Source organism: Delphinapterus leucas, chromosome 1, assembly GCF_059928025.1.
Source record: "Delphinapterus leucas isolate spDelLeu-1000000601 "Yukka" chromosome 1, BTC_Dleu_Yukka2, whole genome shotgun sequence".
In the NCBI taxonomy this organism is placed as follows: domain Eukaryota; kingdom Metazoa; phylum Chordata; class Mammalia; order Artiodactyla; family Monodontidae; genus Delphinapterus; species Delphinapterus leucas.
The window spans coordinates 22,763,819-22,784,215 of NC_143129.1; the positions used below are offsets into that span (position 1 = coordinate 22,763,819).

Below are 20,397 nucleotides of genomic sequence, written 5' to 3' on the forward strand. Positions count from 1 at the left end.
TTGGCATATTCTGTGTATTTGCCATATTCTGCTAGACTGTACCTTGAATCTGTTGAGGAATTGATTTTAAGAGGGACATTGAAAAGGGGCTTGACAAGGATGGAAAGCACCACAAACCTTGTCTTGAAGGAAGAAGTTGGGGGAAGCCATCTCCTGTGATGGGGGGCTGACATAGAGAAGAAAGAGAATTTTTCATCTTGTTCCAGATAGCAAAATACGTACAATATTCAAAAGCCCCCTCAACTGGTGTGAACAGGGCAAGATGTTTCCAGACTTTTCCTACAGGGCTTTGGTAACCCAGGTAAGTCCTTCAGGCTTCTTCTCCTCCTGCTGTAGTATTGAGATAATAAGGGCTAGGATATCTACCTCACAGTGTTTTGTGAAGACTGAAAAATGTGAAAATGTTTCACATTTTTGAAAAGCTGACATCATTGTATGAAGATGAGGCAATGGTACTATTATTAACTAAGACCAGTTGATGGAAAGTTTAAGTCCAAGATAAAGAAAAATTTCAACCTGCCAGTTGGCCCAAAGTGGGATGATCTTTTTCAACAAGTAGCAAGTTCACTGTCGTGAGAGATCTTCAGATAAAGCCAGAGATGTTAGAGGATGAATTGTCTTGAGTTGGAGAGACGGCCCCTAAGTGCCTCTCTGACACGTGTTTCATGACACGGATGTTAGTGCGTGAGATGAGGCAGATCTAAGAGAATGGTGCTCAGAGCCAGCGGAGTGAACATTTAATTCAGCATTTCCTCATCACTTCGTGCACACCACTGCAAACATTTTAAACCCTATATTTAAACATTAAGTACATTAAAAACATTTAAAAGGAACAAGATGGGCCCACACTTGTTAAGCTGGTGTCAATTTTTCTCTCCAGCCCTATTGTTAAATTTCTCTTTCCATTAGAAGTCTGGTTGAATGGGCCCCTGGGTCCTTCTGTAGATCTGTTGATGTCTGAATATGGAAAGTAAAATCGAATCCCCAATGCTTTCTTATAGCTTTTTGCGATGTCTCATAGGAATGGAAGAGGTGTCTTTCACGAGGTTTGAGCCAAATCCTGAGTTGATTTATAGCATTATTCCTTTAAGACTAAGCTCTCCTCTGGCTATAATTTTGCATCTAGAGTTCTGTTTCTTTTTTTTTTTTTCTTTTGGCCCTAAACTATTGGGTAACATCAGCGACTTTTGCCTCTCTCCACTCCCTGATTGGCTGGTTTCCAGTGGCAGAGAGATGAATGGATCCTTTTGTGTAGGGAGTTTTGTAATTCAGGGAAGAACTGAGAGCTTTGCCAAAGGCGATATGTGGGTATTTTACACATATTACGGATAATGTGTATATATCAATAACGTAATGAAGGTACCATTCAAGCATGGCTGTGGGTGGTAGCAAGAGACAGCTAAATCTCATTTTTAATATATTAGAAGCTCTCTTCTAATTCAATCAGGAACAGTTGTTGTTCTGTTATTTAAAGACAAAAAAGTCAGTTCAAGCAGGGAATTATAAAAACATGAGTTGGGGGGCAAACTTTATATTTTAATTTAAGACATATGTATGTGTATATATGTGTACAACACACACACACAAACACAATTTAAATGCTGAGTTTTCTATAAAATACTGAGGACTTTTCATTGACTGTGGCTCTGCCTGTTGCAATCCACGTCTTATTTTTTGCCTAAACCACATCCATAGTGCATCATCAATACTTTCTAGTTTTTAGTTTCTTTGAAGAAGAGAGAGACGTTTCAGGACAATTGCTAAGCAAACCGAGTGCAGGATCCTTCTAGATTTTTAACATATGATTTCCTTCTTTGATAGTTATCTCTCCCACATCTAAAATTGGAAAAAAAAATATATTGTGGTAAAATATATAACATAAAATTTACCTTAACCATTTTTTAAAGTATACTATTCAGAGGCATCAAGTAAATTTACAAGGTTGTACAACCATCACTGCTATCCATTTCCAGAAATTTTTCATTAACCTAAATGGAAACTCTGTGCCCATAAAAAAATAACTCCCCATTCCCATTACCCCCAGCCCCTGGTAACCTCTAATTCTACTTTATACCTTCATGAATTTGCCTATTCTAGTTATCTCATATAAGTGAAATCGTATAATATTTGTCCTTTTGTGTCTGGCTTATTTTACTTGGCATAAAGTTTACAAGATTCATCCATGCTGTAATATGTCAGCATTTCATTACTTTTCATGGCTGAATAATATTCCATTGTATGTATATACTCCATTTTGTTTATCCATATATCTGTTGATGGACACTTGGGTTGTTTTCATCATCCAACTATTGTGATTAATGCTGCTATGAACATTGGTGTACAAGTATCTGTTTGAGTTCCTATTTTCAATTCTTTTGGGTGTATACCTAGCAGTAGAATTGCTAGATCATATGGTAATTTCATGTTTACCTTTTTTGAGGACCCACCAAACTGTTTTTCAAAAAAAATTTTTTTTTAAGCAACTTGTCTTTATGAAGACTTCCTAAGGCATTCAGCTTGGTTCTCACAGAAGCAACAGCTCTCTTTACATTTGGTCCTCTATTTCATCAGTTTCTAGACCATCTAATTAACTTGTATAATTACAATATCATGGATTCCCTGGTGGTCCAGTGGTTAAGACTCCACACTTCCAATGCGGGGGGTGTGGGTTCGATCCCTGGTCGGGGAACTAAGATCCCGCATGCTGCGTGGTCAAAAAAATAAAATATCAAGTCCAACTATCATAAACAGGTTTAGAAATATATACAATTGATACTTGCTAAGCATGCAACTCAACTGCTAAGACCAGAAGTCCTTGGAACATACTAGAGCGTAGCTTTCTGGCAATAAGCCCCAGGGTGCTCTGGGAATCAGCCAATACCTATTACAGAACAAATGGAGTATATTGGTTAATCTGTCCAGTCAAATGGAGGCCAGTTAAGAGAGCTTTTACCTTTCAATTAAATTACCTTTGTCATGATAAGATATATAAAGGAATTTAGAAATGACTGTGGCTCTAGGAAAAAAGAAAAAACAGCTGCACATCCAGGACTGTTAACATTCAATACACTTTTTGTTGGGAGACTGGAAAAAGGCACACAGCAAAGGCTAAAACAGAATGGGAAGTTGACCAAGGTGGTCATTTTTTGTATCAACTCTTGAATTTAAGAAAGTTCTAATCGATAAGAGCTGTAGGTTAATTTTCTTCCCTTACAGCTTCACTTAGCGTGGGTGATAAATGGAAGATAAACAAAGAATAGGGAGATCGTGCCTATTCTTAGAAAGAAAATACCTTTCAGGTTAAGATTCAAGACTTGAGGATATGGGGAGGGGGAAGGGTAAGCTGTGACAAAGTGAGAGAGTGGCATGGACATATATACACTACCAAACGTAAAATAGATAGCTAGTGGGAAGCAGCCGCATAGCACATGGAGATCAGCTCCGTGCTTTGTGACCACCTAGAGGGGTGGGATAGGGAGGGTGGGAGGGAGGGAGAAGCAAGAGAGAAGAGACTTGGGAACATATGTATATGTATAGCTGATTCACTTTGTTATAAAGCGGAAACTAACACACCATTGTAAAGCAATTATACTCCAATAAACATGTTTAAAAAGAAAAAGACTTTGGGATGTGATTAGAAGGTTTTCTAGCCAGTTCTGAAATGAAATCACCAAGCTGTAGGAGGAGTACTTTTATACAGCATCATCCATCCTTGTTGGCGACCCAAATGATTAAAGGTTTGGGAAATTGCCCCTCTAAATATGGGCTAAAGGAACTGGGTTTATTTAGCTTAGAGAGGGAGACTGAGCATGCTGAGGGGGACTTAATAATAGTCTCCAAGAATATGAGGGATATTCTATGAGTGATGGAAAGCAGCTGTTTCCTGTTTCCACTGAGGGCTGGATAAGAAAGAATAGAGTTAAATTGCAACAAGTGGGTTTAAGAACTACTTGGCCATAAAGTTCAAGACAACAAACCCACAAGACCAAAGTCACTTCTCTGTTTCAGAATTATGTAGCTCACTAGCTATCTTTCTTGGGTGCTTTCAACTGGCCTGTTCTTGAACTAGTAGAAAGATATGGAGGACCTTTCACCTGTGTGAGAGTATGAAGTTGTCCAGTGTCAGAACCTACCAGTGTTCTGTGGCTGAGGAAGCACTTATCTTCTAAGGAGATTTAAAAAGAAAAGAAATTCAGGATCTCTTTGCTCCCCCTTCATTTGCTTTTAAAGCCAGATAATCTAGATCTACTTCTTCTGTATGAGATGAAAAATTTCCATAGATTTGCCAGTGTGTGTTTTTTTCTGCCCACTTGGTCAATGTCGTCACGACTTTAAAAAAAGTTCTGTGTTTTTAGTGAGATTGTGTATACACATACATGTGTATACATACATGTATATAGGCATGTGTGTATATATGGTGTCTTAAGATATGAGATATATACACATATATCTCATAGATATTGTAGATATTTGATATATGATATATATATTTATCATATGTAATTAATTCAACAATGAAAGCAATGTTTCATTCTAGACAGTGTGTCTGTGCGTGTTAGGGATATGAAGATGAATAAGATATACACCATGGGGCTTCCCTGGTGGCGCAGTGGTTGAGAGTCCGCCTGCCGATGCAGGGGACACGGGTTCGTGCCCCGGTCCGGGAGGATCCCACATGCCGCGGAGCGGCTGGGCCCGTGAGCCATGGCCGCTGAGCCTGCGCGTCCGGAGCCTGTGCTCCGCAACGGGAGAGGCCACAACAGTGAGAGGCCCGCGTACCACACACACACAAAAGATATACACCATGCTAATTAGGAACAAAGCAAATAAATACACAAAGCATTACGAAATAATGCATCATTCTAGAAAGTCAGGTAGGGGAAGAAATTTAAAGACAGAAAAGTGAGTTTGGGGAATGTTACTAGTCTTTAGTCAACGAGGCAGATGGAAATGCCTGAAACTTCTTCTCAACTATTGTTTCACCATTGTTATCCTGTGTTAGGTGAATTTTACTGTTTATTCTGAATTGGATAAAGGGGTGTCTTATTTGCTCAACTAGGAGTGTTTTCAAGGCAAGGTTTCATTTCCAGAGGATTGACTGCTGTTAGGTTATATCTGGAAAATTATAGGTTTTTATCAGCATTAACTGTGTATGTGTTCCACGTGGGATATTTTCATCTTGTACCAACATTTACTATAAGCTTATTAGAAATGTTTGCCTCTGTCGTTGAGTATTCTCTGGCATCTGGGAAGGGGAGAGGGTGGACCATAATCCAGCCCTGACTCCCACAACTCTTTTGGTCTTCAGAAATCCAGCACTGAAGGAGGAAAAATGACCTGGGGTTGCTTTAAATCACTCATTCACTGTGAAGCTTTGGGCAAGTTACTTAACCTCTCTGAGTCTCACTTTCCTTCATCTACCTGACAAGAATGTTTTCAGGACTAAATTAAATGCAATAGTATGCTCCAAGCTCAGAGCTCATGTGCCCAGCCCTTAAGTCATTGATTCACAAAGGGCATCTCTTGGCTATGGTAGCATCATGATTGCCTCTAGATTCTCTTCCCTCGTGGGCTTTGCTGGACCTTAGGGGCAGGTTTGTAGGGTAGGGTTGGTTTAAAATTCATGAGGGCACCCGAAGTCCAATTGTATGATTTTTTTCCCCTTTTCTATACTTACTCAATCCAGAAAAAAAAAGTCCACTATAATGCCAGATGTTCCAGGAAGCGTTTGTTGTCAAACTACTTGAAACAAATGATGTGCACACATGGAAGGAAAGTGCGTTGTAAAATCAGCAGGAAGATTATGCTTTTTTTTTTTTTTTTACAAGGTTTAAAGGAGAATAAATCAGTCTTCTAGATATGCAGGTAGTCATTTAATAGACATTGATTAAATCGAGTGCTGTGCTTTGAAATGATATCAAATTGAAGACATGATCCTTGCCCTGGGAGGGTTTATGAACTTGTTGGAGAGACCAAACATGTATATGTGAAATGACCACAGAACGGTTAGACTCAGTCTCAGGAAAGGAAGTGTAAAACAACAGGGCTTGAGCCCGTAAGTACTGAGGAAAGGCAGGATACAGGTTTGGGTAGGGATTTAATATAGTTCTTGGAGACTTAGGGTCGTGGTTTGACGGGTTCATTAAACAGTATCGTTTAAAGACAGACAGAATTAAAAAAAAAAAAAACCCCAACCTAAAATGTTCACTTCCTATAGAAACCTAAGAACATACTGCAGTTACTCTTAACTTATTTGAAATAAATGCATCCTTCTAAATTCTCAGCGTTCAGGCTGATTTCCTTTCAAACTCTCCCTCCACACTGTGCCAGACGGCTCCTGCCCAAATTTGTTCTTCGTCTGCGGGATATGGAATATCTTTATAAATCATAACAAGTCACAGGGAGGGTAAAAATCCCAGCTCGAGACCTACCTCAAAAGCTGAGGCGTGCCACATATTTTAATGGCGGTGGATCTAGGAACCAAGGGTAGGACCTTTCTCTCTCTATTAGAAGAAGATTTATAATTCAGAGCCTTCTGAGGGTGAGCCTGGATCCTCTGACCTGGACCCATCCTCCAGCCCGTCCCCACATCCCAGCTCCCCAAATGAAATAAGCAGGGAAGCAGGACAGCAAAACCATTAACGTAATAGCGTAGAATTTATGGCTGAAATCTTGCAAAGCTTATGTCGGCAGAGGAAAATTATTACTGTCACTTTCTTTGAGACACTTGGCTTTATGGTTCCTGTCACCTTTATCATAACACACAGCTGATTTAGTAGCTCTGTTTTTCATGGCAAATGGCCTGGTGTTATGTTTTTATGCATGTGGACATGCTAGTGAGATGACAATACATGGATAGACTGGGGTGGGACTAAATTTAGATAATGAACTGGAATACTGTTAATGGTTTGGGTTTAGTCACGCTGTCACTATGCCAGCTGAGCTTTTTTCACTTGCCCTTTCCTCCTCTAGATTCTCAAATCCAAAGATTTAACATCTCCAACCCAGCGCTACATCGACAGCAAAGTCGTGAAAACCAGAGCAGAAGGCGAATGGCTCTCCTTCGATGTCACTGATGCTGTTCACGAATGGCTCCACCATAAAGGTGACCACCGCCCTCTGTTCTCCTCCTTCGATGTTCAGTGATCCTAAGTTATTGCAAGTCGGTTGCAGATTGAGGGGTATTAGATGCACAGACAAATGACATCCTTGACTTAATGTTTTCCAGACAGGAATCTGGGATTTAAAATAAGTTTACACTGTCCCTGCTGCACCTTTGTACCATCGAATAATTACATCATCCCCAACAAAAGTGAAGAACTAGAAGCGCGATTTGCAGGTAACTGAAACTGGGGCATATGAGGTGGGGGAGGGAAGGGCCTCTGTTGATAATCTCCTGGGGGGATGAGGTCAGTTTGCATGTGAAAATGAGATTGCTGGGTGAGGCCCAGGGAGTTTCATTTGTTTGGGCAAAGCTATGGTTGGGGAAAGATATATGAAGGCAGAAAGGACTGGAAGAAAGGGATTCCTTCCCAGTTTACACTGCTCAATGCCCCGTGATGACTTGGCAGTACTAACTGACAGACTTACCAACCTTCCAGACTTTTAAATAGCCCGTTCAGCCCTTTATTCTTCACTTGAGCAAACCAACATTCCATCTATGCTAATAGTATAGAAGAAGAAGATCACATGCATTCAAGGACATCCATTGATTATCCCCCCCAAACCCAACGTCGTCGGGAAGCCACCACTGTTATTTATCTCACAGAGGACGTCCTCTCCCACCACAGCCTCTGTAACTAACCTGACCTGTACCAGAACACACCCCCTTTTCTAGCTGGTGCCCAATATTCCAAGTGGCTTCCTTATCAGACTTTCATAATAGTTTATAAACACATAACAAGGTTTTAGTCGCCCCCCAGTCTTGCTTACCTTTTAGTGAATTAGCCAAAAGTCAAAGAGAATGAGGAGATGCCAAGGGTTCAAGTCATGTCTTACGTTAGGTAACAAGTCGTTGGAGGACGAGAGGTGAGGGGGGAGTCTGGACCTATTGCGGGTTCAGCACTGGCTCCACACCACCAGGTGAGGGAGCTGATGGCCCTTCCCTAACTCACCCCACCTGAGACCTCCATCCATTGGCAGAAGGCTCCAGTGGACCTTGCTCATGGAAAAATACTCCCAGCGGTCTAGAGATTATTTCAGTCTCTAACCTAGTCATGATTCTCTAGAGTATGGAGATTAAATGCTTAAGCTGGCAGTCTCCTGAGTGTGCTTTGGGGAGCTCGAGTTTCTCCATCTCAGATGGAATCAAGAAGGTGTTGAGGATATCATAAAATCAATGACAAAACCCTTTCTTCACAGCTTCCCAAAGTAGCATTAGGTAAGGGTGGGTGACTTCTGTTTCGCTTGAACCTCATTCACTGCAATTTAGTGTAAGTCTCGTCAGGGAAGTCTTTTGACTTGCGCAGTCCTAGGAGGAGAGGGGACCAGCGGGTGACACGTCCTATGGCCGTGTCATCAGTCATTGAGGTGTTGAGCACAGCCTACACTGAGGACTGACTAAAATAAACAGTCGAGATTGCCCTTGGACTAGTGGTCAAAGACTTCTTCTGTAGTGACTCTCACAACCAGCAGGCCCTGCCTTGGACACTGAACTGCCTTCTGACAAGAACCCCACTTAGCCGTGTTCCTTGTCACCTGCACTAGTCCTACCCATTGCCGTGGGGAGTGAGCCAGCTGCTGCTGCTGTGTGGTCATCCCTGCTATTTGTGACAATAGACAAAGGAAAAAAAAAAAGATATGGCTGATTCTATTTGATGAAGGTGAAGCTAAATGTTTATTACCCGAATGCATTTTTTCAAGGTATTGATGGCACCTCCACATATACCAGTGGTGATCAGAAAACAATAAAGTCCACTAGGAAAAAAAACAGTGGGAAGACCCCACATCTCCTGCTAATGTTGTTACCCTCCTACAGACTTGAGTCACAACAGTCCAACCGGCGGAAGAAGCGTGCTTTGGATGCAGCCTATTGCTTTAGGTAAAGGAAATAAAAAGAAAACAAAAAGTAACTGTGTTTGTTTAACTTTTGTACTGCTTTTGCCCCCCCTTTTTTTTTTTTACTAAAAATGGACTTGAACTGCAACTCATTGCATAAAACTGGGACTAGAAAAGTTAGAGCCATCGTATTTCGTAACATCATCCTTTCCGGAGGTTGAAACAGTTATTTCTGTGCTGTCTTCGTCAGCTCTTTAACAATGAATCTACTGTGAAGGGAGAAAACTGGCCCCCTGAACTTTTTCCCCAAATCCCTGCGAAGCACTTTGAGGCTGAAGGAGAAAAGGAGCTGTCTGCTCCCCAGAGCAAAGTTAGGTTTATTTGAGGGGCAGGATGGCGGGTCCCTAACTGGGGAGACTCACCACCTGTAGAAGCCTTCACTCTCCCTGCAAGGTACCCATGGTCAGACCTTCTTCACAGTAACAGTGATGAGAAAGACAGAAGAAAGATGCTATTTGTCGTGTCTTTTACTAGAGAATATGAGAAGGGAGGGTAACATAAATTTATCTCCCATTTCCACATGAATTCATGGTGGGAAAGTGTGAATGTTTTTCTGTATTTTTTTCTTTTTCTTTTGGCCGTGCCACTGGTGCAGCTTGCGGGGGCCTTAGTGGCTTGTGGGGATCTTAGTTTCCTGACCAGGGATTGAACTCGTGCCCCCTGCATTGGGAGCACGGAGTCCTAACCACTGGACCACCAGGGAGTTCCCCTTTTCTGTGGTTTCTTAGTAAGCGTGGTAGGAGCTGTGGGGTGGTGTGGGGTCCTCACTGATAAAGTGCTCAAAGTGTGTGAGTTCACAAGAAAAAGGGTGTTTTTTGGTTGCCAGAGCCAGTGGTTGCTCTAAGCAAGACTCTGTGTTTCTTATCTCTGGTTCATTCCTAGATCCAGGAACAGGAAATGAAATAAAGGATTTCTTCTCAAAGGAAAATGCCTTAGATTGTTCTCTGTAAATACCTATTGTACTTCATCCATTTTGCATTTGAAAAGGCAATAGAGGATGGATGGCCAAACTGTGCACTGTAGGTTGGAACAGGCTTGGTCTCGTCTGCCACGTCTTTGCTTATATCTCATCATTTAAGGGAAAGGTTTGATTTTTGAAGTCACAGATAAGCGGGTCGGGCATAGAACTCACAAGGGAGTCCTGCGAATCACCATCACACCTCATCATGACAGTCTCTTGAGATTGCAGTTCAACCATTAAAACCTGGCCCGTGGTATTTGCTCATACATATTTGTTGAATAAATGAACGAGTCATTTTCCTGGTTTGGGCTGAGGGGCGGGGGGATTGGGGTGAAATCTGCTTCAAAATCTCCATTGCTCTTTCTTTTACCAGAAATGTGCAGGATAATTGTTGCCTACGCCCACTTTACATTGATTTCAAGAGGGATCTTGGGTGGAAATGGATACATGAGCCTAAAGGGTACAATGCCAACTTCTGTGCTGGAGCGTGCCCATATCTGTGGAGCTCAGACACTCAGCACAGTAGGGTAAGTATGGGCCTCACTTGTCTCTTCTATTCTTGGGCTGCTAATATGTACCTGCTGATAGTATTTCCACATGAATTCTAAATAGCCTGGTGCCCTTTTGTCATCACACGTAAATGGGTGCTGGAGACACCGTTTTGAATGATGAGAAAAAAATGTAAGCTGTAGGTGAACTCAGAAAGTAACACTGATGAGTTTGGACAGTAGACCTGGCCTTCCCAATTAGATTACAAGCAACTTGAGGACAGTTTAATTTTTTTCTTTGTTTTATATTCTTAACAGCTGTAAGCATAAATAGGTAGGATCAGTATATCACTTAGTGTCATGCGCTGTTAAGATGTGCAGGGACCCAGGTCTTCAGCTAAAAAAAGGATCCGTTATCACCTCCATCAGGGACTGTCATATTTGAAAGAACATTGAGGACTTCAGTAGATGCTTTGGCAGAGTGATTCACTAGTGTATGACAGTTATAAAATCATTTAACTTCTCTGAACCTCAGTTTTCTTATCAGTAAAAAGGAATGTCTGTATTAAAAATTATTTTTGAAATAATAATGTCCAACTCCAGGGTGGATGTGAAGAATATAAAGATGATATATGTAGCAGTGATTTGAAAATCAGTATCTCCCAGTCTTTTCGAATATAACCCAAAGTAAATGAGAGTCTGAATATTTTATTAAGTTACTTCAATGAGGAATGAAGGCTAATTCAGAAGGCAGGTCCTAGATTGGATGCCATGGGTTCCCAGCCCAGATTAGCAAAGACTTTTTCTATGTAATAATGGTATTTGTCCAAATGCTTCTTCCTGGTGCCTAGTCATGTAGGATTTTTAGAGATGGAAAGGACTTCACAAGTTATCTTGTCCCATCCTGTAGTACTATATATAAAATAAATAAACAACAAGGACCTACTGTATAGCACAGAGAACTATACTCAATATTTTGTAACAATGTATAAGGGAAAAGAATCTGAAAAAGAATATATATATATATATATATATATACACACACACACATAACTGAATCACCTTGCTGTATACCTGAAACTAACACAACATTGTAAATCAACGATACTTCAATAAAAATATAGAATAAAATGAAATAAGAATAAAATAAAATACAAAACAATAATAGGCTCTCTTGTTCAAACCTTCCATTTTTTTAAAGAAATTGAAGCCTAGATCAAGTAGATGACTTGCCCAGGAGCAAACAGTTGGTGACAAACCAGAGCCTGGAATGCAGGCCTCCTTGTTTTATAAGCAGGCCTTCGTTCACTGCGTCTTAGAGTTTAATTCCTGAAATGTGGCTACACACTGGGTTTATGCCTCTGTAAATCTCCTTATTAAAGAAACATTAGAAAAATTGCCTTCACTGCAGGATAGGAAAATGAATCTCCTGCCAAAAAGGTCACATAATGCGTTCAGCTGAACTCAAGAGTTTGGGGGATATCAATGATTTTCGATAATCTGTATTATAAAATTCCTCTTGAATTCAGCTGAAAAAATCTTGTGTTGGTGGAGCATGAAGTCTATTTATTGATAAAAGCTTACATATGCTAAACTTTCAATGGACAAATACGGCTCCCTTTCCTTCAGCTGTTTTCCTGACACCCCTGGAGGTTTTCGCTCCCTGGGCTGACCACGTGCTTGGCCACGTGAGGGAAGCTCGCTCATGCCTGTCGCTTGGTCTGAGCTCTCTGGCCAGGATGCTTCAGCTGGGCTGTGGCAACAGTAGCTGTAATGTGGGCAAGACCCAGTTGCCAAGTAGAAACATAATTCTCCTCCCTGATACACAGAGGGAGTGTGTGAAGGCTGAGACCACGCTTGTTTTTCAAGGAGAGAGGAAGAATCACTGTCATGATCACAAATATGTGGTTTGGACAGTTCCCCAAAAAGCCAGAGGTAGCTTAATAAAGTAGTCAGTGTTGCTGTGCTGAACAGATCTTCTGTCCTAGGCTGAAAACATTGCAGTGAATCTCGAGGAAAAGGTCACTTGCTGTTTGATTAACACATTAATGGCATCCTTGGAAATGTCTCTTTATCATCACTGGGGAAGCTCCATACTTCCGTTGGTAGAAGTCACATACCTCTTTGATATAGGATGGAGTTAAAGGTATAGCACTAACCATAGAACTTTCTTTTCATTCTAAGACTGACTATTCACTCCTCCAACTTAGCCACTACCATTTACCACATGGAAAGCTAATTGGGGGGTTGATTATTATTATTATTTTAAGAAAAATGTAACAAAGTGAATAATTAAGAATATAGATTACTTCTGAGGTCGTTCTTAGCATGATTGTATTTGCAAAGCAATGAAAAGACTTTGATCTTTTTTTATTTTAAATGAAAATTTAGGTGACATTAAATTGGCCTGAGAAGGCACTTAGCCTAGGAAGTTTTCACACTGCAGACAGATGTCTTTTGCTCTACCTAAGGGTAGATTAAAGCTCTGATGAGAGTTTTAATAAAAAATGTTATTCTCCTGTTTATCCATGTATTCATTTCTTCACCTAGCATGTGAGTCTTGTTTTGATTTTGTCCAGAGAAGTCTCACTAGGGCTATAAGGTTAAAAAACAGAGGTGTGTAGAGTCCCTGACCTCAAGCGAACTCTTCATCTAGGTGGGGATTGAAACTACTCACGAAACAACTTCAGTTACAGAGAAGTGTAGACACAAGGCGAGATACCAAGTTTGGTATTTGGACCAAGTTTTCTGAGGGCCTGGGAAGTATGGGCAGCAAAGGAGTGATCAAAGTAAAGACTCCTTGGAAAAACTGGAAAATCTGTTGAATGAGCAATTTTGTCTAATCTGACTTTTACAGAAGTATTTGTTTACAATGTATGAGAAGAGGATTCTGTAGGAAAATGGTGAATTCAGGGATTCCTCAGGACGCCTACCCATTTGACTATAATTGGAGAATAAGTAAAGGAAAGTGTAAGCCCCAAATAATCTAAATTGCCTACTCAGCGCTGTGACTGATAAGATAACTATGTGCGATGGTTCTATTAAAAAATAATTGCCTCGTTTTTTTGGGGTCTTTTCCTATGTTTTCTTTCTTCTCCTGTGTCCTTTCAGGTTCTCAGCTTATATAATACCATAAATCCAGAAGCATCTGCTTCCCCTTGCTGCGTGTCCCAGGATTTAGAACCGCTCACCATTCTCTACTACATCGGCAAAACACCCAAGATTGAACAGCTTTCTAATATGATCGTAAAGTCTTGCAAATGCAGCTAAGATTCTTGGAAGAGTGACAAGACGATAATCAAACAGTGGTGATGATGGTGATAATGATAGTGACAAAGGCAATGTTTGTAACAAGAAAACACGAGAGAGCCTTGCTTCATCAGTGTTTAAAAAAAATTTGAAAAAGCGGTACTAGTTCAAACACTTCGGAAGTTTGTGTTCTGTTTGTTAAAACTGGCATCTGAAACAAACAAAAAAAAGTTGAAGGCTTTATTCTATATTTTACCTACTCTGTAAGTGAGAGAGACAAGAAGCAAAACCTTTTTTTCTTGAGAAAAAAAAATAAACACTGGAAGAATTTGTTAGTGTTAATTATGTGAAAGAAAAAAAAAAACAGGAAAATCCCGTTAAGTGGAGTTGCTGTACATACGTTTTTATCCCATGCCTCACTTGATTTTTCTGTATTGCTATGCAATAGGCATCCTTCCATTCTTACTCTTAGAGTTAACAGTGAGTTATTTATTGTGTGTTACTATATAATGAACATTTCATTGCCCTTGGAAAATAAAACAGGTGTATAAAGTGGAGACCAAATACTTTGCCAGAAACTCATGGATGGCTTAAGGAACTTGAACTCAAACGAGCCAGCAAAAAAAAGAGGTCATATTAACGGGATGAAAAATGCAAGTGACATATTATATGACCGAGCAAGTCTGCATGAAGAAAAGACCCTGCAAACACATGATCTCTACCAACTGCCGGAGGAAGCTTCTTGTGAGGTTCAAAACTGAAAAGCCTGTTAATAAAGGAAACTTTCGGTCAGAATAAGTATGTAAGATTTTTTTTTTTCCTTTTTAATTGTAAATGGTTCTTTGTCAGTTTAGTCAACCAGTGAAATGTTGAAATGTTTTGATATATACTGGTCAAACTTCAGACCTTAAAGTATTGCTGTATAGCTATGCTCTAGATTTTTCCTTCATTTCGGTGTATGTAACCATACCTATATTACTACAATAGATGGGTATAGAAGCCAGTATAATTGGAAACACATCTGCAGATCTCTTTTGCAAACGATGAAATCAAAACATTAACTACTTTATGTGTAATGTATAAATTTTTACCATATTTTTAATGTTCTGTAATAATGTCAACTCTGATTTAGATTGGACTTAATTTGGGCGCTTTCTAATGATCGTTCGGAATCGTGTGTTTCCTTTAGCTGGCCAGTACTTTTGAGTAAAGCCCCTGTATTTTGACTTGCACTACAAATACATGTTTGATAGTATTTGTTCCACCTGTGCTTTTGCATTGTCCATTATTAGGACATAAGCTACCTGAGTCCACTTGTCCTTTTTTTTTTCTTTTATAAAAAGACGTAGTTTTCCTTCATTTTCTAAGCATCATTACTAATCAGTTCAGACATTAACAATCTTCAATTTTAGGGAAATTGGGGATTATAGATACATAGATAATTGAGGTGAAATGCTTTAGCTTTAGCAAGGGCTTAAGGATCTGACTGGAACTCAGAATCTTGGTGACTGGGTTAAGAAAGGTTTCTCTAACTTGGTTTAATCAGTATTTTCACAGAATTCTACTGTTATAAAAGAGCAGACAGTTCTTAGGAAACAACTTTTTCTTTAATTGAGTTTTTAGTGTTCAGGGAGAAATGGAAAGATTTACATTTTAGTTGATTTTTTTTTTTTTTAAGGAAGAAAAAAAGCCCAGGTCAGCATAAGTCATTTAGTTTATTTCACTGAAGTTAAGGTTTTTATAGATGTTCTTTGAAGGTTGAAAAGGCACTAGGCAAATTCTCCCATGATCAAAAAATCCTTTCTTTCCTCTGAATGAGAGTTATCAAATCAGAGGTTAGAATTTACCTTGCTGAAATACATGATTTGCCACATTTTTGCAGAGGAGGTAACCTTATGTCAGGGGTTGTAGGATATGTCAGTTTGTCAGTTGTCTCTTATTTAGCTTTAGGATAACAATTAATAGTAAGTCAATGGAATATTTGCAGTTTTACCTAAAGAGCAGCACAATGAGGTGTGAATCCAGCGTGAAGTTGTTTGTTTGATGTAGTGTACTTCTTTTTTGGAATTTCCTGACCATTATTAAAATGACAAATTGGATTTGTTTGAAAACTGGAAAAGCAAGAGATAGGATGCCACAATACCAAACAACCCTTGGGTTGGATGTAACCCAATCCCAGATTGGAGTGTGTTGATTTTTTTTTTTCTCTTCCACTTTTCTATCCATTCTATGTAAATCACTTATTTCTGCAGGTATTTTCCTCTCAGAGAGAACGACATTTTGTTTTGTATTATTTTGTCTTTCCTCATGAATGCACTGATAATATTTTAAATGCTCTATTTTAAGATCTCTTGAATCTTTTTTTTTTTTTTTTTTTTTAGTTTGGGGGTTTTATAAGGCCTTTATTTCCCATAAGTAAATATTGCTATGAGAGGGGAGGGAGTGGGGAAAATGTTAGTATGTGGGTGGGGTTGGCCTGCAGTTTTTCTGTGATAAACAGCAATACGATTTTATGGTTGGCATGATTTTTGTTTTTTAAATGGACATAAGAATAGCTGTTTTGTATTTTGATGACTGATTACGCTGTATTTTAACACAATGTATGTCTGTTTTTGTGGTGCTCTAGTGGTAAATAAATTATTTCAATTACATGTCGATGTGTTTTTCCTGTCCTGGTATCATCCTGGAGACCAGAGAACACTTCTGATTCAGGGAGCGTGATCTCAAGCTAGAAAAGTCATACCAGCTTTAAGATCGTGCTTTTTTTTTTTTTCCTCAGAGAGATTCAGTCCAGAGATGTCATGCTTTAGAGTTCCAGAGCCAGGATGTATCTATCAAGGCCTGAAGAAAGCGCCGTGCAGGCTTTGTATTCCCTTGTTTATTGCTATTTGGTAATTGTTGGAGATTTAGTTTCCATCCAGCTTGACTGTCTACCAGAAAAAAAATACAGAGAGTTGTTTGGACCATGCTTTGGCTTTCTAATCCTATGTTCTGCCAACCCCAGGGCCAAAAGAACTGGTCTAGACAGTATCCCCTGTAGCCCCATAACTTGGATAGTTGCTGAGCCAGCCAGATATAACAAGAGCCACGTGCTTTTTGGGGTCGGTCTTTGAGAGCAGCTACTCCTTTATTTCTCCCCTACCGCTGCAGCAAAAAACCCCTATTCCCGCAAACCTCTTTGGCTGTTCACCCTGCAAGACCAGACTTTGCAAGTGAGTTGCCAGTCTCTCAGTAAATCAAAGTAATAAAAAAAGTCGTTGTGGCTCCATCTGGCTGTCCCGCTTTATCTAATGAAAGAACGAATTTGTGCCTGTGTTGTAAACATCACCTAGAAACGAACCGTCCATTCAAACGTCTAGGTAGAACAGAAAACGGTTCCCTTTTCTACACTGTGTTTCATCTTTTATACTCATCTGTTACAGACAGAGGAAGTGTTTCACTCGAAAACAATTCGTTCGTGCTTCTCTGCAGTACCAGGGGCCAGTACCAGGCCTATCACCCCAGCCCCCATCACCTTTATTTGAAGTGTGAGAATAAGAGGGTATCATAGGGTCATGAAAAGAGTCACGTAAGAGCTGTATCAACTTGGTAAATTTGTCAGCCACTCTGAGCCTCGTTTCTTTATCTTTAAAATGAAGATGAGATTTACCTGCTTTGTGTGTTTGTTTTTGTGCCCTTGTTATTGTTACGTAAGTGGACGTGGGAAAAGTACTTTGGTGTTTGGCCTGTAGATGATGGTCAGGAAATCGTAGTCTTAACAGCTTTTTAACGTCTATTCAGACTGTAACCAGGGGCCACACTCCTTCCTCTTGATACTGAATGTGTAACCTCCAGACCCGAATCTCATCAATGAATCAGGCCATCAGTTATTCCTGAGAATATTGTCACTCAATTTCTTAACTTTTGGGTTACGTGACTGACCAGAAACTGTTTAAAATCATGGGGAAATGTTCAGGTGAAGCTTTGCTTCCCGTCCACCGACTGAAATTCAACGTAACAGACAAGGCGGTTAGTTGACGGTCCCGTTTTCTAAGATGATGATACTGAGAGCCCCAGTTTGTTGAGCACCCACCAGCTACTGTTCTCTGTTATCCTATGTAACCGCACATGTCACCCTACGATGTAGGCTTTTTTGATAGAACTCCATTTTACAGGGAAATGAGCAGACTCGGAATGGTTAAATTACATGTCCAAGATCACCCAGGTTATAAGAGGAAGGTCGAGAACTTCATTGTTCAGTACACTAGCTACTTGCCACGTGTGGCTTTCAAGCAACTGAAATATGGAGAATCTGAATTGAGACATTCTGTAATATCCAAACCATATTTTGAAGACTTAGTACAAAAGAGAAAGAATATCTAATGTCTCATTACTTTTTTATATTGATTACATGTCTAAATAATACTATTTTGAATATATGGGATTAAATAAAGTATATTATTGAAATTATTTCACCTGTTTCTTTTTTGCTTTTTTAATACAATTACTAGAAATTTTAAAAGTACATATGGTGCTCGTATTCCTACCCTATTCTATTTCTCTAGAATTGTTTTTTCAGTTCTTTCTTAGAATTTCCCCATCTCTCTGCTTACATTGCCCATCTATTCTTGCGTGCTGTTTACTTTGTCTGTTAGAACCCTTAGCATATTAATCACAGTTGTTTTCAATTCCAGGTCTGGTAATTCCAACATCCCTGCCATGTGTGGTTCTGATGCTTGCTCTGTCCTTTCAAATTGTGCTTTTTGCCTTTTGGTATGCCTTGTAATTTTTTCTTATAGCTGGACATGATGTACTGGGTAAAAGGAACTGCTACAAATAGGCCTTAGAAATATGGTGGTGAAGTGGGAGGGGAAGCAGTCTATAGGTCTATGATAAGGTCTCAGTCTTCCAGTGAACCTGGGCCTCTGGACTGTGACATTCACAAGAGGTGCTCAGATTTCTTCTCCCTCCTTAGCTGGGGCAGGATAGCTAGTATGTTGCAGAGTTGGCTATTTCCCTTCCTCAAGGTCAGCAGTTTGTTAGTCTCTGATAATACTCCAGCAGGTGAGCCTCTGGTTAACTGGTTTCCCCAGAGGGCTTGATAAGAACAGAGTGCTCTGGTGTATTGCAGAATGATTCCTTTGCCCCATTCCCTGCAGGAAGTCCGAGATTTTTCTCTGGTATTTACTGTGGGAATCTGGTGGATCTCCTGGAGGTGAATCTCACAATATTGTGTGTGTATGTAGGGGTTGGGTGGAGGCTATGGGTGGGTCCCCCAGAGTTTTTAACTCTCAGAGGTGTTCACACTGAGCCTCCAGCAATTCATAAATTACCATTCAGGTTTTCCTATCCCGGCACCAGTTCCTGCAGCGGTTTCTTTCTTTCTTTTTTTTGTCTATCAATAATGTGATGGATAAAGCATAGTCCATTCATACAATGAAATGTCTAGTAATTAAAAGAAAATGAATTAGATTTAAATGTATCAACATATATACATCTCAGAAATATGATGTTGAGGGCTTCCCTGGTGGCGCAGTGGTTGAAAGTCCGCCTGCCGATGCAGGGGACACGGGTTCGTGCCCCGGTCCGGGAAGATCCCACATGCCGCGGAGCGGCTGGTTCCGTGAGCCATGGCCGCTGAGCCTGCGCGTCCGGAGCCTGTGCTCCGCAACGGGAGAGGCCACAACAGTGAGAGGCCTGCGTACCGCAAAAAAAAAAATATATATATATATATGATGATGAGTGAAAAAAGCAAGTTACAAAAATACATGTGCAGATGACCATCCTGAAGTTGGATTTTATCTTTATATCTGTATTGCTAATATTTTTACTATGTATGTATTCACAAATAATATATAATATTAATTCTTGAATTTTATGTAAATCATATCACCCACAGCAGCTTCTGCTTATAAGTCTCTGCTCTGATAAGTGGTGATGACCTCTATTTTCCCATCCGTCTCTTCAACCTTGGGGACAGTGGTTTGCCCTGTATCCTCCCCTCTCTATGGATCCAGGAAGATTTGTTGATTTTTTTTCAGGCTTTTCAGCTTGTTACTAGTTGTTAGGACAGAGTGGTGACTCCTAAGCTCCTTACATGTGGAGCCAGAAGTTCTTTCTACTTCGGTTAGACAGCTCTGGTGTAGAATTTGAAAGCAGGTCTGTTTAAGGGCTAAACTATTCCCTTAGCCCGCCCCCTGCAGGAAGTCCTAGATTCCAGCTTTTGTTTTGTTTGTATGACCAGCTTTTGTTTTTGTAATTAACCTATGATTGAACAATATTGAGTCAAACTCTATGAAATTGTTCTTGTAGGTCATGATTTGTTGAAAGTTGCCAATTCTTTAGGGTTCATCCTAACAGTTGGAGCTGATGGACAGATGTGGCAACGAAAGTACATACATTCTACAAGCTCCACTGGCAAAGCTCTTGATAAAATTTATGGTTACTTATCAGCAAGGCACTACTGAGACAGTACAACCTATTTCTAGGGTAGCTGGACTATCATACAAATCTTTTCAGTCCATAGAAATCTTCATTTATGCACCTGTGACAACATTTTCTACTGGGTTGAAGGGGGGAAAAAAGCCAGAATACTCACTGTGCTCTTTCAAGTCACTGGTCCTGAGAAGTCTCTGCTTTTCTATCTGTAAATAAGCTGTGCTC

The 20,397-nt window shown here is 40.0% G+C and overlaps 1 protein-coding gene across 2 annotated transcripts in view; it reads left to right on the forward strand.

Annotated features, from left to right (window-relative positions):
• TGFB2 (transforming growth factor beta 2) overlaps positions 1–19,409 on the forward strand; it is a 91,311-nt gene extending 71,902 nt beyond the window's left edge. For both annotated transcript variants that reach the window (XM_022579242.3, XM_022579243.3), the window contains 5 exons: positions 6,973–7,105; positions 7,229–7,339; positions 8,863–9,040; positions 10,392–10,545; positions 13,618–19,409. In XM_022579242.3, the coding sequence (XP_022434950.1) occupies positions 6,973–7,105; positions 7,229–7,339; positions 8,863–9,040; positions 10,392–10,545; positions 13,618–13,776 (735 nt within the window). In that variant the 3' untranslated portion in view covers positions 13,777–19,409. The remainder of the gene's footprint in view (positions 1–6,972; positions 7,106–7,228; positions 7,340–8,862; positions 9,041–10,391; positions 10,546–13,617) is intronic.
• The last annotated feature ends 988 nt before the right edge of the window (positions 19,410–20,397 follow it).